General features: G+C 40.8%; 1 protein-coding gene across 1 annotated transcript; it reads left to right on the top strand.

The window, feature by feature from the left end:
* The first annotated feature begins 5588 nt into the window (after positions 1-5588).
* Positions 5589-26258, top strand: LOC306968610 (rho GDP-dissociation inhibitor 1-like). The gene is made up of 6 exons (XM_079564039.1): positions 5589-6159; positions 14671-14826; positions 18025-18105; positions 23444-23514; positions 24928-24991; positions 25074-26258. The coding sequence occupies exons 1-6, from the start codon at positions 6087-6089 to the stop codon at positions 25268-25270; spliced, it is 642 nt and encodes a 213-aa protein (XP_079420165.1). The 5' UTR covers positions 5589-6086; the 3' UTR covers positions 25271-26258.
* Positions 26259-27936: the final 1678 nt, after the last annotated feature.

Genomic DNA, 27936 nt, shown 5'->3' with positions numbered 1-27936 from the left:
ATTAGAAATCTGTTTCCGAAACATGCCTATTCTAGCTCTGGTTATGCCATGTGCTTCTGCGCCATACAGTGTATATTCATCGACAACAATCATCAAGAAGATTTTATTTATTAAAGGGGAGCTAGTTAAGTTTCCATTGATAATTCTGGTCAAAACACATTTCATATTTTCATCCCTATTCCTCTGGTATTTCATGTCATGATTAACAACTTCACTGTGGCTTGTAGAAACATTAAGTAATAACAAAATGTTGTGTAGTTAATTTTACTGCATAACTTTGTCAGATATACAACAATGTCACACATTTAACTACAGTTTTGGCTGAAATTGTAACCATTATTTGCTCAAAAGTTGCCCGTTGTGTCCAATTTTACTTGTGAATATTGAAATTTCCTTTTCATGCATTAGAATCTAGTATTTAGGCATTAAAATGACATTTAAAAGCATTAGATTTGACCTGCTGCTGTGTTAACCCGGGTCAATGACAAGCCCTCATAATGGTACTTTGTTTCCAGCCCGTGTCATCGTGACTCTCATCCTTTTTCAAGACCTTTGTTAAGACAGTGTTGGCACATTCGCATCATTGCACTGACAGAATATTTATTGTTCAAGATTGATGAAGTTTTATTTTAAATTATGTTTGTTTGTTTGTTGTTTCTCCTGAAGATGTCGAATTCTTTCCATGTATTTTTGTGTCCGCCAAAACTATTCACCTCATTACTATTTTATACACTTACACATAAAGTGTTTTATTTAGGAAAAAACTCAATTAGAAAGTCTCAAATCTGAAATATTTGATAACATAATGAATTACTAGTTTTGTTACTTTTTATACTGGTACATGGCGACCTGCTGACGTAGATTTTTTTCTATTCCCAACACTCGATTGTCTGTGTCCAATATATGTGCACTTTGCAAAAGACTACTGTATGACTATAGACGATGTTCTATTTTAAAACCAGTGAAATTAAGTTTTGGAATTTAATAAAATATGAATGTAGGAAAAATCGTTGTCGTACCAGTCATTCTTTGAGGTCGTCACTAGATGGCAGCGTCGCAGAATTTACATTAATGCTAGAAAGAAGTGGGACTTACAGTCAGCTTTGAATAGATGGCAAAAGAATCATTGCGTTTAACTCTCACCTGAACCAAGCACATTTTCTCCAGTTTGGCTTTGCCTTAATTTTTAAGCTTCATGAAAATAGCAACAAAAGAGCGATAAAAACGTGACAAAAATGTGATGAATAAGTGACAAAAAAAAGTGACAAAAATGTGATGGTTAATGGTCTCAACTTATCAAGCGATTTTCTACCTTCATTCGGCCCAAAGCGCTTTACAGCAAAGAACCAGTCACCAATTCACACTCTCATTCATACACCAATGTACAGAGACACTGGAGGCAAGGAGGGTGAACCTTCCAATCATGAGACGACTTGCTCTACCATCTACGCCTCACTGTTGTGATGAATAAGTGTCAAAAAGGCCACACAAGCAACAAAAAGAGCAAACGATTAAAGGGGGGTTTTATGCAAAATCGACTTTTTCAAGCTTTACATCATGTTATTATGTCATTCCCTCATTAAAAACATGCCTGAAGTGTTGCCTTGGCACATTCACATATTTTTGAGTAATCTGTAAAAACTCTGATGGCGGCCATTTTAGGGATAGGTTAGCCTAAGTCCTCCTAGGAACACCCCCACCTCCTGGAGACTCCTCCGAGCTTTCGTCACCAGCCGAGTAACCAATCACTGCTCCTCAGCAGAACCCCCTCCCCACTGATGCCACAGACAGCGTGTGGAGGGGGCGTGTCGGAAAGGGTCAGAGATTCTTAAAGAGACAGAGGCCTATTTCAAGACATTCACTACAGCCATTTTGAGAGAGCAATTTTATACAAGGCAGTTATTCTAATTTACTGCATTTACAGACCAACAGAAGGTTTCGTCATCATTGTAGTGAGATATAGACTGGTGCTATGTGATTGAAAAAAGCATAATACCCCCTCTTTAAGTGACAAATTTTCAAATGAGGTGTATACTGGCTTATAGGCTCTAACCTTCCAGATTTGAGTAATGCTGAAGAAAATGCACTCAGTTAAAGCTGTTGGTCAGAGGTGAAATGATTTCAGTTCAGCTTTCATCATATTCCAGTGACTCTCGTTTGTGTCGTTGGCATGTGGATGTCTGAGGGTAATGTGTCCACACTATAAGGCGGCGCTAGTTGGACAGTCTCCAAAGGAGCAGGTTATTCTCTCCCCCTCTCTCAGATAAGCGCTCCCCACCCACCGGCCACTGTGCTGCCTGAATACCATTTAGCCGGCGCTCCCAGAACCGAGCCCTGCTGTGTGGCTTACATACTGTATCTGTGTCCGGCAGAGAAAAGCCAATTACTGCAGCTCGTGGGCTGCCGCCTAATCGAATAACTTGGCAAATCAATGCAATTACACTTGCAAATCCGTGTGATATCAGTGTGGGATTCAATTTGAGGAGTGTTAATGTGCTGTAACTGTCGTCCGCTACAGGGGCCGACACGGTTCATACTAACTTGTTGACATGTCTTGAAAATCTAAAAATGAGAGTAAGCTTGAGTTTCAGAGCTTTTGTTTGAATCAAAGGTAAACCTGGACAAGTTTCCCATTGGGATACTATTAGTGGGTCAACACAAGTGTATTCAACATAGGGGCTTCATGCACTCTTTCATAAAAGCAAATCATCAAATAGTATGTGTTTTGCACGATTCGTATTATTTTAGCATTTAAACGGTGAAGTAGGGCTGGACTTTTAATCTAAATGTTATCTAAATTTGCACTTTCTACTTTGAGTCAGTCTCAATAGTCGTCATAGGACCCTATAATTGTCAGGTCTACAACCATTTCTTTGGCAGAAACGGCACCTAGTTTTTAAAAATTTTTTAGACGAGACAATGGAAGATTTTTGTGCGTTAAATGAAACTGAAGGAAAGTGTTTGTTTTGTTTGAGCTAAGGTTTGTATAAAAGGTTGAAATTCATGAATCAGCAACATTAATTCATTTTTAGTATGAAATAATAAAATCTAATCAAAAACTGAGAACGATCAATATGAAAAAAAATATATATATATATGATTATCATCCAGCCCTATTGTGAAGCGTTTTAAAGTGATAGTCTGTAAGTGAGGAGAGATAGAGTGAAATTTGAAAGTAGTCAATCAAATTCCTCCCCTCTTTAAGCAGAAAGCCCTTCTTAGATTGCAAAATTAGGACAGCAGGAACAGAATATTCAAAATTAAAGGATCAAGCCCCGCTCCCCTCCTGATTGGACCTGACAAGCTGGTTCACAGGAAAAGCTCGTCTCATTGGTCAACGCGGGAGGATACTAGACTCTGATTAGTTGCTGAGATCCGGGAAGGAGGGACTTTACAAAAATAATATATACATCAAATATACATACAAAAATATATACATCAAAATAATATATACATCAAGACCAGATTTAGCACATTTTATAAAAATGTTAACACATTTAGACTTCCAGACTATCACTTTAAGACATACTTCACTAATATAACTGCAAGGGTATTTTCATTCTTTACACTGTTGGAGGACACACCTGGCCTTGGAGGATAGCTAGAGATGTGGAGGTTTTAACAATTATTTTCAGTAACGAGCATTTTGCACAGAGAGGGTGTTACGACATGCAACTATAATCCAGAAAATATGCTGGATTCAAAACAAGGACTAAGCAGACACGAAAAGAGCCTCTTACCTCTATACTCTATACTAAGCTGAGTAAGCAAAAGAAATGCGTATTTTCTGTCATTCTTCTACCTTATGTTAATGAAACATAATTCCTCTGCAGACCCAGTAACAAGTGCTTTCTGTATTGCCCTCTTCGAGTCTAAAAGTGTGTCTGCTGTCTGAGCCTTCCTCAGGGGAGCACTTCACTCAGACAGGCTTTATGACTCTGTTCAGGGCGATTTTTTTTTTTTTTACCCACGCCATTCACTGCACCAGGGACCGCTGCAGCAGATTTATATTTCCATAAAGCAATACAACTATAATAGCTTTACGGCTGTGCTTGCTTTAGGACAGACGGTGAAAAGATCCAGCGCCGGCGGGGACAGGGGTGACAGCCGGGGCAAGGCAGCCATATTCATTTAGTATTACAGGGCTGTGCGACTTCTGAATTTATGCTCGAGTGTCAGGAGTTTTATCACTCCATGCGAGCAGCCTTGTGAACTGTACTTACATTTAATAGTCAGATAGTTGATTTTACTGACACTGAGTACAGAACAAGACTTGGAGATGTGGACTTTGAGGGGAGAAAATTAATGACTGTTGAGAGTGATCTTTACATCTGAACATTCATTCATAATAATAGGTATAAAAGTATTTATTTTGCAATTCACACTTGATATGCGTCTATCGCCACAGCTGCCCTGGGGCTAGCTTCTACAGATATACAGCTGCATTTCAGCTCAAACAGGCCTCTCCTTTACTCACACGGAACATCCATAAGAGCACGATCTGGGAAGTCACATGCTCAAACTGAGGCTTATTTAATTAAGGCATTTGTTGGAGCTGGGGTCGCCAATTTTCTCATTCTAAGGTGAAAGCTCTCACATTTTTTTTCACCGGGGGCGACACGGGTCCAGAGGTTGCTGAGAGGCTATTGGCGCAGATTATCAGCCGCGTTTCCATCAGTTAAACCCCAGGGCAGTTACCACAATTCGCTATTATGAATATATATGTATAAAGTGGCCACTACCGTATTTTCTGGACTATAAGTCTCACTTTTTTTCATAGTTTGGCTGGGGGTGCGACTTATACTCAGGTGCGACTTATATATATTAAAATATATAATTTCACATGTTCGTTATCTTCAGCAGCTAGAGGGCGCTCAAGGCTTGTGTACCAGTATCTGCTATACTCCTGTTCTGTACCACCGAAGGTTTCAAAAACGGTAATCGAGCGAGAAACCTGTGAGGGACTGGCGAAAAGCAGAGGTTACTCTTCCTGCAATGAAAATAGCAATGAAAGCTAATCACGGGCTAAAAGCTAGATGGCCACAGTGAGAGGAACGAGTTCGCAAATGGTGCGACTTATACTCCGGAGCGACTTATAGTCCGGAAAATACGGTACAACATGTTTTCATTAAATTGTAACTTGCTTAATAATGATGGCAATTTCGTCCATGTTTCAATCATACAATTCTGCCCAGGTCATAAAAATTGCAATGAAATGCGGTATCAACAGGACCGAGTGTAGCATTTGTTGAATCCACAGCATCTTTTCCAGAATTGTGAAACATGCCCTGCTGCATTCCTCGGTTTTACTTGGATAGGTACAAAAGCAATGTTGCCAGGGTGTGGTCACTAAAAGCAGGCGGGAAAAGGGGGGGGGAAAAGAGAACAATGTGAGGATGGTGAGAAAGGGATGGATTGGTGGGAAAACAGTGGGGCTAGAGTCAAATCTGTGGGCTGGGGGTTCATGAGAGGGAGACAGGCGGCGGAGGAGGAGGAGAGAGAAAGAAAGAAAGAAAAAATGCTGAAGGGAAGGTGGGGTGTGTAAAGGATGAGCTCATTGCAGTCTCCGGGCTGATGACAGTGAGTGGAGGCTCGGGGGGTGGGGGTGGTGGTGGTGGTGGGGAGCGCGCAGCACAGCCCGCGTCTGCCGAGTCGATAACTGGAGAGTCTGACGCGCACAACTCAAGCCACCGGCACCGGCTCGCCTTCCTTTTTTAGCCGCAGCGCGAACTCCATCTCCATCAGAGTTACAAACACAGGGAGAAGAAGTTCAAAGCGGCGAACCAAGCGCGCTGCCTGGCTTCGTCTCCCACCCTTTTGTGTGTGTGTTTTTCATCTTGTCTAACGCGCACCCACGCCCACACCCCCTTTATCTCCTCCTCTCCCCCTCCTCTGTCGGCATCACCATCACGCACGGCTCGCAACTCCTCGTGGATGCTCGCTGATCTACTTTTTGGGTCCTACTACTACTACTACTACTACTGCTTCTGCTGCTACCTGTGGAGGAGGTTTTCCCCCCCCGGTTCTCGTGTCCTCTTTGGCCGGTGATCGTGCAGACAGCAGCCCTCCCCAAACGGAAGAGCGCCATGCTGGGAGTGGACGCGTGCGAGTTCGGGGGACAGGTGCTGGAGGTGCTGTGGATCGCCATGTGCTACAGAGGTAAGGGGACTGGGGGAGCCGGTAGGAAGCCACCAACAGGTCGAGGCGTGACTTTGCACGTGTGAATGAGCCGGGGATCTGCAAAGGAAGCACGTAGGGGTGCTTCAAAATGTGGAAACATGCTTCAAGAGTTACCAACTTGCCTGATACTAGAGTAAAAATAGCCAGCTAGTCAAATCTAGATGTAGTTTTTTGTGTTGCTGTAGTAATATTTTTTTTGGTAATGTTTCTGAATTAATTGCACGCAAGACGTTTGGAATAGGGGGGAAATTTGTGAACCACAAGTCGATAAATATGTGGAAATTGCGCATCTAACCAAAAACATAGATTTTTTTTTTTTGCTTTTTGCACAAACATATCAGTGCTACTATTAGGTTAAGGCAGCCATGGGGCCCCCTTCAGCCTGGGGCTCTGGATGACTACCCAGTTTGCCTCCCCCATTGTGACGCCTCTGCACGAAGGCCTAGACATATTACAACATTTCTTTTTTTCAAATTTTTCTTCCACATTTGTTGTTTAATCCTGCTAATAGTCTGTGCAGTGCCGTCTGTTGGCATAAATTCTTGCTTGGCGCAACCGACTGTGCTTTTGTAATCAAGAATCAATGGTGGCTTTTTTTGTTTTTAAACAGTCACTTATTGGTTGGACCTCCCTTTTTTTTTGCCTGCTACAGCATTTTGCGACTCCAGCCCCTTGTGCCGCTGTCCGTCTCCATCTGAGCGGCCGTGGACATTTTTATGCCCAACATGAGGCTGTGCCAACACAAAGGTGGAAGATCAATAGGCGTATTGATCACATCTTATGCTGTTTCCACATGTGGGCGTGGGAGAGTGTGCTTGGCCGGTTGCATTATTCTGTTCATGAATGTTTTTTATTATGCAGTAATGTGTAATAGTCATAACATGGGCATTACCAACAGAGGCGAGTGAGTGATGACACAGCTTTAAACACCAGCCCTAATGATGTCACCTCCTATACGTGGGTCTGTGTCGGTGGCGTCTGAATAGCTGCAGTAGTTAACGCTGAGTGGGTCCAGATGGTGGAGGAGTCCTGGGGTTTCCCCTCGCCCAGGTGTGAGTGAGAGGAGAGAGTGAGACAGGAAGATCACATCACGATTACAAGACAGCAACAACAAAAAAACAGCCTGTCACATCTGCAGAGCTACAGAAAGCTGGTGTAAACATAGCAAGACCTCATGAAAAAGGATGATGTACTGGCTAAATAACAGCCAATTCAAACCCTATTGATCACTTTAGGCTTACAGGATGAAATCTGAATAAAGAGTTGTCTAAAAGAGGTGTCTGCTTAATAGGTAAGCATTATAGGTCCCCGCCCACTGGTGTTTTGTGTTGTCACATAATTCTAAGTTTCATTACTGCTTGATGGTAATACAGGAAATCACATGAATTGTAAAAGTCACAATCGGGAGCTGAGCGGGATCTGGAAGCCTCTATTTCAGCAGGTTGTGAGGTTGTTTGAGGTTCACACTGTTGCGTTCTCTCTTCCATCTGTGTTGCCACTGCACACAATGGCGCTGGTAAAAAAAAAAGCGTTTTGCAATCTCTCCCAAAAGTACTGATTCGATGAAATTCATTTGGAGGCGTGCTGGTGTCACATTATAGACATGACAGTGAAGGAAGCGTCTTCGTGGAAAGATAAATGGCAGGAGACCGTGCGTAAAATGAAGCGAGGCAGAAGGAGAGGGAGGAGGTAAAACGCGTGGGGAAGGCTCTCCAACTGTCAATCATCCACCACCACCCGTAATGAATGTCTTTTATTGCAAGTTTATGGAGTCAAAGTTTTGAGCTATCATTTCGGTCTGATTTAGTCTAGATTTAGCTTGACTTTGACCTGGTTTAGCGTTGATTTAGCTCTAATTTTAGTTATGCATTGTGTATACCAAGATGTGATCATACAGTAGTCTTTACAACCTCCTATACCCAGGTCACGTTCCTCTGCCTCTTCTCTCACACTCTCCCCTCGTGTCAGCTTGTCAGATGAGCGTCTTTAGGAAACCATCCTGGATTTGCCACCTTATGCCGTCCATCTTTGTTTCCCCCTCCCCTGCTTCTTCTGTTGCCGAAGTGATAAATGAGGTTGAGCGGGTGAGTAGACACAGACAGGACCCATCAAGTTAGTCAATTAGACGAGCGGCTGTCTCTCTCTGTTAACAGGATTGACAGAACAGCTGGGGACACTCCGCCGGCCTGTGGCTGCCTGAACAATGACTTTTTAATTGTTGGCACGTAATGGAACATGAAAGAATCATTAATTTTACATCATATTCAGTCAGGAGGGGGGCTATACTTGGATGTCAGGAAGATTGAAGCCAGACTCATTTTGCGTTCATGACAAGCGTTTTGGCAGCATACAGTGGTCAGCGCGCTCACCTCGCTCTCTTTTTGATTTGTTTGCAATGTGTGTATTCTGTGAGTTGTCCATAACCAAATAACAACAATACAACTACTAAAAAGAAGTATAATAAAAGAGAGTTACACCCAACACAGTAACACCCAGTCATATACATTTCTGTACATTGTCCACGTTCTCACAGTGTCTCACAGTTTCCATTTAGTTCTAGTTTCAGATCATTAACGGGAACATCATTTCTCACTCTCTACTCTGGACATCACTTGTACTGTATGTCATCTGGTACATGTCTCGTAGTTCATGTATGTTCTGTGTTTGGTGGCTTGTTTTTTACCCATGTGGGACTGCAAATGGAAATGAGCTTTGAGCTAAATCCACAGCACTAGTTCGCTCCGTTCATTAACATGCATTGTCCCATTCAAATAAATGAATAAATGAATTTCATTTCATATTTTATTCATTTCAATCATGTCAGTTTCTTTCTCTCACATTATTTCATGAATTGCTTTGCAGTTTCATAAAGGCTATGGGTGAAAAAAAAAAAATCCTTGTACTTGCGCAACTGAATACAGGTGAATAGAAGCCCAGTGCATTGTGGGTATTCTATACCTGTGGAACTGTAAAAGAGGTCAGTGATGGTTAAAGGGTATATAATATGCTGTGGTGCTGCGGATGAAAAATGTAATATGGCAGATACAATATGATATTCTCCTGTTACATTTCCTCTGAACACTTAAGACACTCTAAACTGTAAAACCTGAGCAGAGATAGGGCTGAAAATACATCTGTGTGCCAGAACCTTAAAACATGGTGTTGTACTGTTGGCCTTTGTGTCTCTTGTGTGTTCCCCCAGTTTTTGCTTTTATTCTAACAGTTGGATATTGTTTGCTTTAACAGCGATGTGGAGGGTTCAGTTTTATCTTCTGCGGTGGGCCCTTTTCTCTGCTATACAGCCTGTGTGTGGTTGAGCGTCCCAGCGAGCTCATTATAGTATTAGGAGGAGCAGTGACAGCGAGCCACAAAGGACTATAAAAGTGCAAATCCCTGCTTATACGGCAGGAGGCTGTGGTTTCTTCACAGTAAGCAGTTATCTGGGTTGGGGGGGGGGGGGGGGGGGGACGAGGATGCCGCAGCTGCGATAAAGGAGTCTGTTGAACATTGTTATAAATTCCTTATTGAGAAGAAGGTGGGTACAAATTGGATCTTTAGAGATTATGTATTAAAAAGAAATGTACTTTTAAGGTGCAGTTTATTGTCCCTGTAGGGAAATCTGTCCACTCTGAATTTGACCCACCAATCACACAGAGACAACCCTCTAGTTTAAAACGCCATCACACTGAATATTATCTAACATTGTTGTTTGTGTTCATCAGCCTCGCAGTTTCCCCCCAAGGCCCTGCCTGAATGCCAGCCAGATTGCCATGTTGATTTGAGCTAAATGTGTTTTGTGGCAGAGCTTGCCTTGAGCCTGTTTGTCACACTCCCAAGAACGCGTGATTCACAAAACATGCTGTAAAAATCCTCTTGGACTGAGTGAGTAATGGCTAATAATGATCGCGGCAGCTGTAGGGTAATGGGGCAGGAATATAGGCATCAAGCAAATGTTGCAGATAATGTCACCGCAAATGGAGACTTTCTCTTTTTTATATCGGAAACCTTTTGCATGTTATTATTTTCAACCTCTTTTAATCTTTATTTTTTCATAATGTAGAAGTTATATACTAAAATCATACACACGCATTTTCTATTGGCTGAGAATCTACACTGATTACCATACAACAATACAATAAAAGTAAATATAAGCTATAGGGACAAGTATTTTTATTTGGTGATGCCGACATGCTCCACTGATATTTTTGACTAATATTTTTGACCGATTTTTCCAAATGTCTGTCTGTCTATAATCCTGTGATAACATAAAGACTTGGCCACTACAGCAGTGACCGATTTCATTTTATTACTTTGAGTGATTGAATGTTTCTGTCCCAGTCTTGATTTGCCGCTAGCATTAGCACGCTGCCGTTAGCATTAGCATACTGTTGTTATGTTGCTAGCCGCGGCATTTTGCGCTGCGATCAAAAATGCAATTTAGGGGTTAAAACTAACAAAGCGATTGAATTCTCCAGGTTATGTACTTCAAAGTGACATGCAGCATGTCCATATTGACTGAGGTTTAGTTGGTGAAACTTATATTTAACAAACTTGTACCAATTTTCATCGCACTGTTTATCTGTTCCCCTGAGGCCTAGGGAGTCAGGGGCTCCTTTTAAAGCAGCTGACTTTGTTCTTTCCAATGCAAAAAAACAGGAAGTCTCTACCACTTTTGGTCCAGGAGATATCGGCTTTTATCAATACAGATAAAAGCCGATATTTTAAAATCCCCAAATATCGGCCTGATATATTTGCTGGTCGATATATACAGTATATGACTGGTTGACCTCTAGTTTCAACATTCATGCAATTTCAGGTCTGTGGTAGATTCCATTCGTTGCTCATGATATAGAAAAGTGCAGCAGTTCAGTATCAGTCCTCAGTAACATGAAATAAACACAGTTGTATGAATTCTTTCAGTATCCACTACTATTGTGTAAATACTTTATTTTAACTTTACTTTTAAGGCATACCTGCAAAGCATTTACAAACAAACTGTTAATCATGAACTAGTAATGAACCAACTATGAAGAACTTATGAATAAACGTTAGTAGTGGAGTTATTGATAAATACTATAAGTTGTCCGTCGTTGGTAAACCTTTATGAACAGGCGTATTTGCAAAGCATTAGTTTGTTATTGGTTCATGAATAACTTGTGCTTGTAAACCTTATTATACAGTGTTGGCTCTTTACATGCAGATACTCACCTCCCAGCCCTAGTGGAGTGAGTTTTAAGTGAATGCTAACGAATGCGGCTAAGTGTGACAGGTCAGCAGAGTGCAGATCAAAAGGGAAGAGGGATTCATACCATGAGCTCCGGCGCACACAGTTAACATGCAGGGTTTGATATGTAAATACAAAGACAATCATCACAAATATTGGTCTCTTTCATGTTGAGATGCAAAGGTTTACACAAATAGTAAAAAAAAAAGAGAAAAAAGTGTGTTACTTAAATTACTAAAGAAATGTTGGTGTGTCTAAGTTGCCTCCGAAACCACAGTAAGTCAATTTGCTTAAAATCTCTCTGTTGCATTGCACCACAGAAATCACTTACAGGAACTGTCCCTGGTGCTGATCTGGTAAAGCTCATCAGCCAAGGTGCAGCTGTAGGTCACACCAGAAGGCTGTACTGCCAGTTTTCTCAGTTTCATTTCTAGCATTTTAAGAGTTGGATCTATTGAAACAAATCTGGTTTAATCCAAATGTTATTTATGCAACAACTATGAAGTCCAAACTAAAACACTCTCCAAATGCACTCTGTTCGTCTTATAGCTTTCAGCTGGATGCCAAAGGGCCTCTGATCAGTCAAATAGAGGCTAATAAGGATAAGGAAAGGATTGGAGCTGGAGCTGGAGCCAAGACTTGCTGAAAGATTTTATGAAGGGCATTAAGTTTGATATGCATTAGATGAAATTGCTTGCCATTTGCTCAAGCTGATTATCCACATTTTTATTTCCAGGAACTGAGCCGAAAACCACTACAACCGTGCTTTAAGTGGTCAATCATATTTTGGGCCTGGCCAGTTAGTAACACACTCACGCTTATGGGACAACACAACATGATCTCTGTTGACAAAATTAACAAAGCCCTAGATTTGTCAATTATTAATTTATTTATTTCAGTGAGTCCTTTTGTCACCAAGAGTTGCCAGAGCTAAACAGCTTCATAATTTTTCATTGCTTTTGTTACCATGTACATTGTACACATGTGTCAAGGTCAAGGCCATGAGATGATTTAATGTGGCCTTTTGAGGAGCATGAATTCCTGAGCAAGACCAGCCCATTCCTGTGCGGATGGATTTTTAACGAAGGAAGGAAGGAAAGAATTCCACACGTGTCCAGCAGAGGACGCTGACATAATAAGAGATTAAGAAATAAACAGCATATTATTGCCACGTGGTAAATGGTCAGTCTGCCCCAGGACTACTGTGGCTACAATAGTAACTTACTGCCATCGAGTGTGGACTGATTGAATAATGGATTTATGTAGTACTTTGAGAAACATGTGACACAGCCTGATGAAGCGCAATAAGTTTAAAGGGGGGGTATTATGCAAAATCAACTTTTTCAAGCTTTACATCATGTTATTATGTCATTCCCTCATTAAAAACATGCCTGAAGTGTTGCCTTGGCACATTCACGTATTTTTGAGTAATCTGTAAAAACTCTGATGGCGGCCATTTTAGGGATAGGTTTGCCTGAGTCCTCCTAGGAACGCCCCCACCTCCTGGAGACGCCTCCGACCTTTCATCACCAGCCGAGTAACCAACCACTGCTCCTCAGCAGAGCCCCCTCCCCACTGATGCCACAGACAGCGTGTGGAGGGGGCGTGTTGGAAAGGGTCAGAGGTTCTTAAAGAGACAGAGGCCTATTTCAAGACATTCACTACAGCCATTTTGAGAGAGCAATTTTATACAAGGCAGTTATTCTAATTTACTGCATTTACAGACCAACAGAAGATTTCTTCATCATTGTAGTGTGATATAGACTGGTGCTATGTGATTGAAAAAAGCATAATACTCCCTCTTTAAGATGTTATTTATGAGGCCACAGTCCTTTACAATACTGTAAATGCGGCCCGCGACCCAAACGAGTTCGACACCCATTGAACTTGCCCAAGCCTGCCTCATTTTCCCTCAATTCTTTTCTCATTTTTGACCCAATTTTCTTCCTTGTTTTCCCATTTTTCCCCAATAATTTTTGCTCATTTTTATTACAAATATTTCCCCTCATTTTGTCAAATTTCCCCCCAATTAATTCCCCCTTTTTCCCCAAATTATTCCCCATTTTTCGACACATTTCTTGACATTGGAGATGAACCCCTTATTGCAAATTTGCAGATCTTCCACACATTATTGTTCTGTTCTCTGATTAAATATTCTAGATTACGAATATTTTAGAATAGGCATCGAGAAAAGAATTGTTCAGGTATCGGCATCCAAAACCAAGTATCGTTAAAGTTCTGGTATTGAAAAAACAGTTCCAAGGCCTAAATAATGACATGAATAACTAACCTCTCATTCAAATTAAAATGCGTCAAGTACAAGTAAAAAGATGCCGTGTGATTATTTCAAAACGTTACACGAGCGAGTGCGGCGTCAAGCTGGCCTGTAGTTTGACTTGTGTTTCAGAATCGATTCTGTTGCATTGCTCGATGGCAGCAGAGAGGAGGTTTTGTAACTAAAGCGAGCCTGTCCTCCTGTGTGTGCAATTACAGAGCCGTGAACATCCTGTGTCATCCAATTACCTCCAAACTAGACAACTGCTCTGGCTGCTGCAGGGACGCCGAGCTGCTGTCATTATGGACAATAAAAACACTAGCAAGGCCTATTATATCTTTCACAGCACGTTGGCCTGCATTTGTCTGGGCTTGAGATAAGTGGATTTTGCTGGGTTTGCTTGCGAGACTCATGTAAGGCCGTAGTAAGTCATTCTGGTGGTGACTTACATTATATTTAACCTTCAAGCTGTAGATTTTGATAGTACCTTAAATCGAACAGGCCTCAGAAACGACCTAAACTTCATTATTAAACATTGACCTCCCCCTTTCGCAGAACAATTCATTCTTTACTTTGGATGTAGCATAAGTTTTCTCTTAGTATCTTTGCTGCACTGAAGCTGAAATTAAATTCAAGCCTTGCCGAGCGCACTATCAAATGTCTGTACAATCCAATAATGAAGCATATTTCCCAGATGAAATCAACCCATAGCCGTATTCTGACTGACCTACATAAGCCCTTTTATGCTTACGGTGTAATATCACCTATATACTGTATTGGATGAATTAACAAAAGTTTATATTTGAATACTCCTGTTAAACTACTTACTTTACATTGGGGGTGTTTATAAGTCCTAAATACTGCCTCTTACACATTTCTTTGGTCTCTTTGGTGTTATGGTGTTTGTTATAACGCTTAAGTGCTTTGATATTGCCGTATCCCAGTACCTTGCTGGTAACACAGTACCTTCTGCCCCTGCATGTGGACACAGGTCTCGTTGGTGACGAGGACGACGCTCCGGTTGAGACTGTGTCCTTCAAAGCTCCGGCGCAGAAGACTCTAGAGGAGATTCAGCAGCTGGACGACAGTGACGAGAGCCTGATCCGGTACAAGCAGACTTTACTGGGACCGGTCTCGTGTTGCCCAGGTTTGTGTCCAATCATTAAAGCGGAGGGCAAGATAATAGAAGATATAAGAGAGTACAAAATATATAAGTGATATTTCTGCTCTTCAGTTTATTGTAAAGCCAACACACACTCACCTATAGCCACAGTGCGCAACTTTCCAGGCTACACTGCCAATTTCCCATGATAAGTATATAATATTCGGCTTTTGGCCACACATCCATAAATGCTACGGAGGCTACCGCTAACGTCCAAAGTAGCAATGAGGGTAATGATTCTTTCATTTTTTTTACCCTAAAAATATTTATACATTTGCAAATGGTCAATGACCTCTGAAAAATCTGGCCCAGTAGTAAATGTAATTGAATAGCCTTTGACTAAAGTATTCAAACTCAAGACATAAACAAACATTCCAGAAATCGTGGTTTCTCAATATGAAAATGAAGCATTTGGAAGAAACCTAATGTATTTGAATCAAATGTTTTGCTGCCTGTATTCAAAGCAACATAGATGCAGACGGCATGTTTGGGAATGGTAATAAATGGAGGAAAAAGAACAACTCCTTCACCTGCTGCTCCAACACTACTTTCACAAAGGCTGAATAAAGGATGTATTTTCTACCAAATCAAGCTACGTAGCTAAGGAGCTGGACAAACTGGTTCAACAGCTCAAATATGTTCATAAAACAGGGAATAATAATAACCATGATGCTAACGTTAGCTTCATGCTACATGCTAATCGCTAGCTTCGAGTGCTCGTTTTTCACTTCTAGTGGACAAATCTGTTGTACAGAAACCTTCATTTGGACCTGACTTTGACTTGACTTTATTTGTGTGGGCTAAATATGCTTTTAGTAACAGAATTATATAAATGATTCCCTGAACCCACTTCCTTCCCTCTCACTAGACCACGCCCTCTAGTATGACACAGTACTATCTGTGTCTATTGCAACTTTCCAATGGAGACGGGCTGGTGATGTTTTACTCCCAGCAAAGTTACAAGTCAGGTCTGATAAGAGTCTAACCCTCTCAGATTATAAAAGATTTGAAAATATATTTTTCACCAATAAAACACCAGCAGAGAATAAAAATACTTGTTTCTTATTCTATTTATTGGGCGAAAAGTTACGCAGTGTGGCTTCAACCTCATACGATTCGGATAAATTGTTACAGTAAGAAATGCTTGTGTGTAGTTTCTCCTTACAGGCCCATATCTCTGCCGCAAAAATAGCCCAGTGTGCGGGAGGGAGAAGCAGAGATTATTGTATTTGATCACAACATTAGAGTCCATCTCAGCTTGAGTACCTGATATCACAGAGTAGTGTTTCAGTGTATCAGAGCTGTCAGGGAGATGCTGAGACAAGCAGCTCTGTGCGCATGTGTATGCATGCAGCCACAGAGCCTGACCACAGTGGGACTATGCTCTCACAATGAGTCAGTGATATTATAAGAGCAGGTTCCAGGGTGAAATATATAGTGTTATAAAAACGTATATCTCAATATTCTCATTCTCAATGAATAAGCATTTATAGCTTATAAAAAGGCAAGAGTAAAAGACGAGACCACATCATGAAGAAAATATACACATTAAGTTGCATTATGCATGTTTAGGAAGAAGAATACGTGAATTAATTTACTGGACAGAGACGCAGCTGAGGAATATACGCACGGCTATAGCCCTCGTAAACCTGCACTAAAATAACATGTTTTGAGACTGACTATACGTTTATGAGACTCAAACAGCAATTCAATTTAGAAACATCAAATATGGGCGAGTATGGAAAACATCAGGGGTGGGGAACCTCAGGACCATTTGACCAGGCCCCCCAAGGCATTATTCATATTTAATATAGTACAGATGAGGGTCATGAGATTTTACGTGATGTATCGCACGGCAGTGACTGACTTGAGTGCTGCATCATGGCAACTGCTAAGAAAAGGAAGGTGGATTGTTATTATTTTAAATTTCCAATCAATATGGCATTACAAACTATTTTAAACTAAGTGCACAATAGCAGTGCAACTTGAGATCATATGAAATGAAGAAAAACAGTAGCTGCTTTAGTTTTTTCTTAAATTGCAAAAATTCATTGGAGTGAATTTGGAAGAGTGGTTTGACCTTCAAAAATTTACATTTGTGAATATGTTGTTTACTTTAAGAGTAGGAAGGTGGATCTTGAAAGCCGCGTATTCCAGGAAAAATAGACAAATAATTTCTTCTTTGTTTAAGTGAAAGGCCAGTGTGCCTCGTATGTGGCGAGGGGCTGCAGTGATGAAGAAGGCGAATCTCGAGCACCATTACACCTCGAAACAAATGCGTTTGAATAAAATGAACGCTCTTTGTCGGCGTTGGGGGCGAGCAGCTTTCACAAGACTGACCCAAACTTGGAAAACCAGCTTCGAGTAGCATCATCATCGCTGCAGCTGATCATCAGACGTCTCAGCAAAGATAAACACTTGACTTCAAATCATAACAATGGCGCCCAAGAAGTGACTTCCTGTTTCAATCCAACACACCAAAATAAAAGCACCATCTTATTCATTAGTTTAGCAGTTCATTAGTTCAACTTTTTTTCTGCCTAACTATTAACAGACAAAACACTTATTATAACAATTATATTCTTGTAATGTTGCAAGTACCTGTTGAACTAATCAATGAGACGAGCTGTTGGCTTTTATTTTGGCGTGCTGGATTGAAACAGGAAGTCACTTCTTGGGCGCCGTTGTTATGATTTGCAGTTATGCACAATTACAGCCATCGCAGTGTGTGAGTCTGACATAGAAATGATGATCCTCCAGACTATCAGTCCTACCTCAGTGTTGTATGAACTCTAGAATGTTTTTCGCTTAATTGCCAGGCCCTTGGAGAACTTAATACAAATGGATTTGGCCCTTGATGTGAAAACGGTTCTGGACTACATAATGCATTGGAGACCTTTTCCTCATGAGTGTCTCCTAAAACTGAGTGCTTAGAAAGTAAGATACTAAAACATTATAGTGGCAATTATAGTAATTATGCTATGATGTTCAAAATCATCCGACTAAAGCATTATTTACTTATTTTAATAAAGTTGCAAAGATAGTTAAATTTTTATCTGAAATTCCAAGTGTCAAGTGCTTGCCTGCGCCTCTGGTTTGGAAACACTGACTGGAACGACAAATGTAACGTGATGCAATGCAATCCAGCTTGAGATATTCACTCTTGACTGTTCATTTCCTCAGGAGATGTCCCGACCGTGCAGGTGACCAGCATGACTTTGCTGTGCGACGAAGCCCCTAAACCCCTCACTATGGATCTTACAGGTACATATTTACTCTACACTTACTGCATATCATGACTATGGATGTGCTGCATTGGGTGTGTCCTTCCTGCTGAAAAAAAAGGAGGAGAGAAAGGGGACAGTGGAGGCTTGCTTACTTGGGCAGTATAGACGTTATCCCCAGGGTGCAGCGAAATGTCATGTTGAGGGGAGAGGGAGAGGGAGGGGGGGGGAGGGGGGTTCACATGTAGACTGTGGTGTGGTGCACCTTTTGTCTACTGTACTTGGGGTGTGTCCACTGCACGTTTAATCGCAATCGAAGCAAAGGGAATTTTAATGGCAGAAGTGCAAAGACTGAAGAGGAAGCAGTGTCCTTTCCATGAAACATCATTGTGTACAAAAGCCTCTAAACCTTGAAACCAAAATATGTGGAATTTTTTGCATTTGTGTACCATATTTCAGTCTTCCCTCTGATGTTTATACTCACAGAGATGTTAAAAATGAATCTTACTTTGAAAAAACGTTGCAAATCTAATTACATATCGTCACTATTTGCAAGGTATTTGTAATGTCTTATCCCAAAAAAATGGTTGCTTCACTAAAACAGAAGGTCGCTGGTTGCTAGGTGATAGTCACATCCAGAAATCGCTTCGAGTACGGGAGAGATCTTTGCAGTGAGCTTTTTCTTAGTATATTTCTTTGATACGATGGAAATGCTCTAGTGTCTGTGTAATGTAGCTTATTGTGCACTAAATCCATCGTCCAAATCCATACATAAGCATAAGGTACTAATCTGTGGCGTCATGTTACGGGCAGACAGTCCTGGCGGCTCCAGACTGGATGAGAAATGGACTTTCCACTGGTGGCTGAACGCATTAGAGAGCTCATTATAAACTGTAGGCCGCTCCACGCGGAGCCTCGTGCCCTCGGTAATGGCTGGCACTGATGTTTTCGCTGTGCATCTGTGTTTGAGTGTGATGATGGTTAAGTGGAGAGGGATAAGCGCTGATGGAGAGCTTTCGTTACCACAGCTAAATATCTTCATTTTGTTGTTTTCTTCATGTGGGTCGATGTCTCAGCATTTGCAAGCAAGACCGCTCCCTCTCTCTTACCGTACCGTTGTCACACAGTATGGCTGATTAGATTTAAAATTAACTCGCAATCCGTTTGTTTTTCCAGCAAATTGTGTCTAAACGACCACCACTCTGGACCATACCATGGGATTTGCTCTCATTCCAATCAACAAGCAGTAATTGTAGCAGTGTAAATGGATAATGATACCGTTGGATTGGGGCTGGTTTAAAGCAACGCTCAGGAACACACTGTTGTTATTGTGACACAGATCACACAGTCACGGCCTCATGCATTAGTCCGGGTCTGAACTGCTGAGAGCGCGACAGTAAAAGATCCTAATCGAGACTTATTATGGCACACTCCACCTGTGAGGAAGCTGATTTGTGTGGCGCCTTTCACATAGGTCGCATAGATCTAGTTGTCGGGAGCTTAGTCGGAGAACAAAAGACGCCCAGATGTTGTCCTTGCAGCCCGGAGCAAATAATAACACAATATCCACAGCTGGTTTTCCACTGCGCTGTCGTGCCCTATATACAACGTAGTTAAACTTTCATGCTATTGCCGTTTATGTTTTGCTGACCTTGCTCTCTGCTACACATCCATTCACCCTCGTGCTCTGCGTTGAATTAAGATCACCTTATTAACGCGATGGAGCGGCAATGCTAGGAACACACACTAATGTACAAGTGGAATTGAAGTTTTCTGTCCATAATATTTCTTCTTTGGTTTAGCCTTTTACCACTCGACTATTCCGTTTATGTCTCTCTGTGTGCATTTCAAGACAGTGGTAGAAAGCCATCTCCATCATGACCTACTTCTTGAGACAGACGCTCTCATGGGGCCACACTTCCTCGTCCTGACCGCCACATCTCCTGAGACAGGAACTCAATCAAGGGGAAAGTAATCACAATGTACCGGTCACGATTCAAGGATAAGGACGAGTGCCACGGACAATGCCACAAGTGCTTTGTTTCATCTGTGATATTTCATTTCTGTTGGAATTTTACAGCAGCAGTGAGTTAAGTGAGTCAGACCTGGCTGAAGAGGTACAATAGATTAAAGGATTAGGCTGTAAAATGGAAAAGGCTGCATCCTTCTGTTACATGTACCATTACTACTACTGCAGGTACATTAATGGTCTATAGCTAGATGCTAGATTACAATATATCATTCTAAGCCTGGTACGTTCACGAGAAATGGTAGCAGGAAAAATTAATATTGTTTTTTTTTAAATGTTTCTATACCGGTACTTTAAGGACACTTGGTTTACGATACTGATATCTACTTTTTTCGATACCTATACTAAAATATTTGTCATCTAGAACAAGAAAACAGAACAATAATGTTTGTATGATCTGCAAATTTACAATATCGATCCAATGTCAAGAAATATGTGAAGAATTTGGGGGGGGGGGGGATGGGGGAAACTTTTTTGTCGATATTATACTGGTATCGTTAAACAGAACCCAGCCCCAGTCATCATTTTTATGTTTATTATGGACATGCACTCATTATTCAATCATTACTGCCTGCTACTGAAAAAGCCTACTTTAAAGCAGAACTAAGTAACGGATGCCCCTAGAGGCCATAAGCGCCACTGCAGGTGCCATAGCATGTTGCGTTTTTTATTTTTTTATTTTTTAGAAAAGACAAAGGGAGAGAGGGATATTGTACATTGTGCCACAACCCAATGACACAATGGAGATATTTTTTTTCCACTCAAACTTGGCTGTAAATACTGTTAGCTTTGCCTGTTAGCCTGTTAGCTTCTTCTTCGTGATTTCATTAGTGCGTATTGCGCCTCCGACCCGGTGCTGGGAAGTTGCAATTGTGGTTTTCTGGCCTGAGACACCAGGGGGAGATGAAAGACCCCCAATCATCCCATTAACATTACCCCCAGAGGGACTACGCAAAGGATTTATTAAAAGATCTGTATCATGCTATTTTAGCCATTCCAAAGTTAAGTATAGGCATTTATATGAATGATTGTACCTCTACCACTATGGAGCACTCATTTTTGTGATAAATATAAGTGTTTTCTGGAGGTATTTTTCAAACCTGGAAGAAACGCTTTGATTCAGTTAACTCCGCCCCCTCTCTCCGCACATACAACTTTACCGTAATATAAATAAACAGCAATAAGTGAAGATACTTGACAATGCAGTTATACGGAGTTGACATCTGCAACACAGCTTCATAAATGGCTAACACACAAGCTAATATGCTAACCCGCGTTTGGATTGACTCACCACTCTGGTCCATCGCTGTTTACATTATGGGACTCGCGTTGGTTATAAAAGTTAATCCACTTTGATTCTGGTGAAGGTTCACCAAACATCCATCAGAGACAGTCACAGAAAAACAATATTTTGGTGAAAGTCGCTGAATCCCGGAGAAAAAAAAAACTTCAGATGAGTGGCCTCTTTAGGAAGGTTGAATCATAGACTGTATATACTCCTGTCCTCGTAGCCAAACGCGCTTCTTTTTCTCCGTGACATTATTGTTAGTTAAGAATAAAGAACAGGTGTGTCCAGAGTAGGTGACAACGAGCTCCATCTTCACAGCTGCAGCGCAATCATGACGTCTGTTCAGACGCTCAGGGGATGTGTTTGTTTTGGCCACAGCTGACCTGGAAGCACCTCGGGCACATCCTTTTTTTTTTTTTTTTCCTTTATTCATTTATTTCTTACTACAGAAATAATGAAAAGGGTGGTTTACAAATTAAAAATCAGGCCGTAAGCATAGAATTAAGACATTACAGACGTCGAGCACTTCCGTTCTGCTGTGACGACACAACTGAACACTCAGTTGGCGGAGCAGCTGCTCAGAGAGCAGGATTCAGGAGAATTACTGAGAGCTGCGTGAATGAAGCCACAAACCACTCTGGGGGTGTTTTTGATAAGGAAATAGCATAACTACATGGCTAAAAGCTCCAAAAACTCGATTTTGCATGATATAGGACCTTTAAAGTGAATAGATGCAAGTTGGTCATTTTATGCTCACTACTGCCACCTCAGGCCTTACTCGTAACTGCAGTCTATATATTAAGCTCATGCATTACAGAACTTCGGACCCGAAGTAACTACATTTTGAGTGACAGTGCAGGATTATAGAGACAGTTGTGGTGAAACTATCATTCTACACATTAGGACATGGCTGGAACATGTAGGGGGATGAAAATACTTAGTTTTCACATTTTTAAACTCTCTATAGTCCCTTTAAGGCAAACAAGTTACTTAGTTCTTCTTTATTTCAGTATTTCAGGTTTCAGTCACATGATTATCGTTGCCCTAGAGTTGAAGTCATATTGTAATATTATGTAATATATAGTGAGGACTTGCTTTGGGGACTGAGATTATGAAAGTAGGATAATTAAGGTTAATAAGGTTAATTTCTGGTTAATAACTGGTTTTAGCCAATGTAATTAGCAATTGCTATCAATAAAAAAACAATATTTGAACACCTCAATTTCACAGGCACAGCCAGGTCATGTCAATGAAAAAACATACACTATATATTCTATAAGCTTCTAGCTCCCATTTCTATGCTGAAAATCAATAGCATTTACTTGCTCGCTCACGCTACAGTAGGAACACATGGCTTGGTTTTAGGTGTGCGTCTTATCTCCGGTCCACTTCCTTCCTATCCTCTGCCTCTGCGAGCGTATCTGAACACATCACCACCACTGGCCCATTCCCCTATCTGCCCTTCATCTCGCTCCTCTTCCTCCCTCCATTAGAAAGCACTCCGGCCTGATGCGCACTTTTAAATGGACGTATAAAGTCATTAGGCGCTGAATGCCTTTGTGATTGTGCTGGTTCCACAATGCTCCTCCTCCGCCCTTCATCGCTGCATTCCCATTGCAACACAATAGGGCCAATTACGCTCTTTAAATATCCTTTATTTGAGGAGAAGTGAAATGTCTGATGTACAACAATGTAACATATTTAAAAGAGATGCCATGAGGGAGCGTTTGATCGTCTAATACTGTACAGTAGTTTCTAAACACATTTTGAGGAATGATACCAGTATTTATGTGCTTATAAACGACCGACAAACGATGAAAAATGCTTTGTAAGTGTTTCCCAATGCTTCACATATGTATTACCTGGCGGTGTTATTTTAAGCTTATGTAAACGGCCTGGCTGGACAAAGAAAACAGTGCTGACCTCATGTTGTGAGTCATTTAGCGCTCATCTCTATTTGTAGCTGCTGATTTACTGCAGCCTGTATCATGCCTCGTGTTCACAATGTTAACTGTCTCTGTGTGTGTGAGTAATGCTTTCTTTTCCATGTGTGTCCATCAGGAGACCTCAGCAAGCTCAAAGACCTGACCCTGAAGGAGGGAGTGCAGTACAGAATAAAGATACTCTTCAAGGTACGACAAATAAAGCATATTTATGGGTTTGGAACATGCACAGTGCTAATGTTCAGTTCACTTTTTATTTTATTTTAAGAATCTATTCCATCCATTCATCCATCCATTTTCTTCCACTTGTCCATTGCTGGGTCATGGGGGCAGCTGTTGGAGCTTCCCAAATCACATTGCACCAGCCCCGAAAGGCTACTCCTGCAGGTGGTGGGTCCACAGAAGGACGGCCTCACGATTAAACAGGCCTGTTGGTCTCACATAAGGGGTTTCTGAACCCGCTCTTTGTCTGAACCGTCACCTAGGACCTGTCCAGCTCCCAGGATCATTCGGGCGCTCAAACCCCTCCACCACGTTAAGGTGGCGGTTCCAGGAGGGGATGAATCTATTCCCTATTATGCAAAAGAAACCTTTTTAGAGCTTTTAAAGATAAGATAAGATATCCTTTATTGATCACACAATGGAGAAATTAACTTACATTTTTACCAGTGTTCGTCTCTCCGTAGTAGCTTACCACCACTGAGTATGGAGTGAATAAATAATGACTACAGTGTTGCGCTTTGAGAAACTTGGTAAAACAGGCTTGAAAAGCACAATTCAAATGTGAGCCATTATTATTATTATTATTTCTTGCCATAGCGTCTATATGGCTGAACGGTGTGTTTTTTTCCTCTTTATTGAAACACCTGCGCAGCGAAGGGTAAAAAGGTTACTGACAGAAGTGAAATCAGTGGATATTTAATTTCAGCTGTTTCAGATCAATATTGCATTTTCTAACCAACAAAGTGTAAGATAGAGATAAAGATGTTTTTGATAATTATCTGCAAAAAGCATAACACCCCCTCTTTAATTTGAACACAATTGCCTCAGCTACAGGTCAGCAACAAAAAACTTACTTAACCTTCCTTTTAATGGTAAATATATATCCATTCATAAATGCTCTTCATGCTGTCATGTTTTTTGTTGTTAATAATTAAGAGAGAATACTGTTTATCAGAGCAACTGTAACATGTACAAGTCTGTTGGTTGAGCCATGTTCTTAAAGGAGTCCTCCGAGAGCACGGCTGCCATTACCTGCCTCAAAATGTGGCTAAAATTACAGTCTAGCATGTTTTTGTTTCACATTCTTGTTTCTTGTTCTTGTTTTGCACTGGGCGAGCCTATTACAGCTGCACACTCCAGCATTTCAGTTTATTTGTCTGTTGGATTGGCAATTGCTAAGTTCACAGGAAAACAAATGTACAAGTACATGTCCTCGTTATGCAAATGCATGAATGTGTTTATCTGCTCCTCAATAGAAGAGTTGCTGTATGTAGAAAATAATGACATTTCACCTTTGCAGCGAGGACCCCTGCTGGACAAATAGGGATTCTCCACCCCCCATAAGTAAAACAGTAAATGTTACCTTTGTGTCGTTTGCAGGTGAACCAAGAGATTGTTTCTGGACTAAAATACTACCACGTCACCTCAAGACAAGGATTAACAGGTAATTAGAATTAACATATGTGAATAATAAACATTTGGAGTATTTATTTTAGATCTCATTATTTTTGCTTCTTTCAATGCAGTGGATAAGGACGCGTACATGATGGGCAGTTATGGACCCCGGCCTGAGGAGTACGAGTTCCTCTCTTGTCTGGAAGAAGCCCCTCAAGGGTTGATGGCACGTGGCCACTACAAGATCAAGTCGCGCTTTATTGATGATGATAAGAACGTTCATTTGGCTTGGGAGTGGGGCTTAGACATCAAAAAGGACTGGGAGTAACTTGGGGAGAGCTCATCGTGTAGCGTCTCCATAGTGAAAACTTCACTCCAGCAGGGCGGTTACCGCAAGATGCAAACTGGACTTTGACAGAATGATAGATTTATTTCCTTTTTGTCATGTTGGTCATTGGTAATGGTAAAAAGGTCAATTTAGGTACTGTCTAAATGTGTTTATGGGCTGAACTGTGTCTCACACTATGACATATCATCAGGGTATGCAGGTAGGTATCAGTAAAGATTCCTCGCTTTTACTGCTTTTTTGTGCAGTTTGAATAGTTAATTGTATGCTTTAATTGCATCAAGGCTTACATTATACTTCCACAATTTCATTTTTGTAAACAGCAAATGAAATAAGGCATGACAGACAAAAAGCAATCTGGGCTCACGGCAAAAAATGAATTCTTTTTTGATAATAATCATCTGGAAGCCTTTTTTATTAGAGGTTTGCTTCTAAAGCTTTGGTCTGAGTAAGCTTGTGTGTGCCATAGAAAGAGATGCATGTAGTTTATTGAAATTGGATGCAATTTCTCAAATTAATCTTTCCTAAATTTACTCTTTAAAAAAAGGCTTCTTAGTACTACAAATGCACTTCAGCATTTCATTAGAAGATATAAAGACGGGAGATAAATAAAAAGATAAAAATGATTCATCTTTTGATTCATCTTTTATAAATGAATGATTTGTGTTCATTATTTGAAGACTTTGTCTCACTGCTAAACGTTAAACTTGAAAAATCACTTTGGATTTTACTGTGAGTGAAGAAACACTGTACTTGTTGGCTTGTTGGGTGTTGCATGGTTTAGTCATGTTCTCTCACGTTTTACATGTAAAATTAATGTGATGAAAATAAGACGCTGATGTGATTCTGATGTGGCTTGCAGGAAAACTTTCTATGACAGTCTGTCGCTGGCTGTGCCTCCTGCATCTCACTGGAACAACAACCACTGCCAGTGTCAATGTATTCTGTATCTTTTAATAAAGGATACCAAACAATAGACGCCCTCTTGTCTTCCTACAGTAGGTGCTGTAGGTTTTCTTATTTAATTAAAATTCTATTTATCTCTACCTTTTTACGAGCTGTCTGATACTGAAATTATATACATGTATTTCTTATCATTCTATTCAAAAAAAAGAAAAACTTACTATGATTATAAAGAAATGCATCACCTTTTTCAGGCCATAGTTTCCAACACGTTTATTCATTTACATGAGCTTTTTCTCAGCATCAAATTGAAAATGCATATTAGAAAAATATGTAGGAGCTTTGCTGCATTAGTCCTTGGCGTGAGCAGAGGTGGTGTTGTTGCTGCCCAGAGCCTGCTCCATCAGCGCTCTCTGGGCTGTGGCTGGCAGGTAGAGGAAAGCATAGACCAGTGCCAGGACAAGCAGAGCCAACAGCAGAGGCAAACCCCAGTCCGAAGTCATGATGGGCTCATCGCACCGAGCCTGAAGAGACGACTTGGGCATGATCGAGAACAATAAAGTGGGGGGCAAGTAGTTGCAAAATCAGATGCAAATTAAGTCCAGAAAATGTCCCAGCAGCTTTATAAAATTAAAACATGAAGTTTTTCTTGCAGCCCATAGAATTCATTATTCCTTCCACTATTTGTCTATCGAATCATGTGAAGATAGCTTCTGCATCTGTGTTGGTTTGGACAATGTCTGCTCACTGTTACACTACAATCTACTCTGAGGTTATCCAGTGTTACGTAACAATAAACACAAAGCCATATCAATTCATAACACTTGGTTGGGCAGAGTTCTCAGAGCAGATGCAATGACTTATTAACTTCCGTCATTTGAAAATGTGTAAATGTTTGTAAATATCTACAATAGTACTGAGATTCCTCAGGATTATGGAATAGTCAATCATTATTCACAGGCTACAGGGAAAATGTATAGATTCTAGATCAGGCCCATTCAACTATATTTTTGTGGGTGGCAGATTTTTGTAAGGCCATGGTTTATGACATTCTGTTCAAAAAACACCACCACACCACACTGCTGTAGCAACACATTTTCTTTTTTTTTTTTTTTACCACTACACATAATATCCACTCAATAAGAGTCAATAAGAGATAAAAAAACAAACAAACAAAAAAAACAATAACAACAAGCTTATAATGAAGAAACAATCAAATACTAATACAAATACAAATGTAATGAAAAAGTGCATAATGTTAATTATGAGAAGGTGAGCTGGGCCTGGACCAGGTTGCTTAGAGGGCATCTGGTCCCCAGGCCTGAATTTGAATCAGCCTTGACTGGGTCTTCAGAAGAATGCAAACTTTTACTTAGATTATGCAGTAGAAAACATATATCATAAACACATGCTATATAATCTTAAACACGTGAACTCTGCCAAGGTGAGCTCGGTGTCATCGGATTAGGTTCATTTATCACGATGTGTAAGAGCTTTATTGACCTGTGCGTCTGTTTATCATTGACTCGAAGTCGATTGCGATGACTAATCCCTGTAATTCCTTGAATGTGACTGATTAAAAATATGTCTATTTATCTGCATCATCATGCTGACACAGGATGGGGGGGGAAATACCCAAACTGTTGTTGTAGTGCAGTACTCCAGCCCGATGATGGCGCTGTTTCTTTTTTAATGTTGGTGTGTAAAGCAAATTTGCGCGTGCGCATTGCACCTTCTCATATAGA

The sequence above is a fragment of the Gobius niger genome, assembly GCF_951799975.1.
Source record: "Gobius niger genome assembly, chromosome: 10".
Classification (NCBI taxonomy): Eukaryota; Metazoa; Chordata; class Actinopteri; order Gobiiformes; family Gobiidae; genus Gobius; species Gobius niger.
This window is presented reverse-complemented; position numbering and strand designations above follow the sequence as displayed.

Bases quoted from the DNA above. Each gene is read 5' to 3' on its own strand.
- LOC306968610 (XM_079564039.1), top strand. From the start codon at position 6,087: ATGCTGGGAGTGGACGCGTGCGAGTTCGGGGGACAGGTGCTGGAGGTG. The intron at 6,160-14,670 runs GTAAGGGGACTG...ATGTGGACACAG, and splicing joins GATCGCCATGTGCTACAGAG to GTCTCGTTGGTGACGAGGAC. The intron at 14,827-18,024 runs GTTTGTGTCCAA...TCATTTCCTCAG, and splicing joins ACCGGTCTCGTGTTGCCCAG to GAGATGTCCCGACCGTGCAG.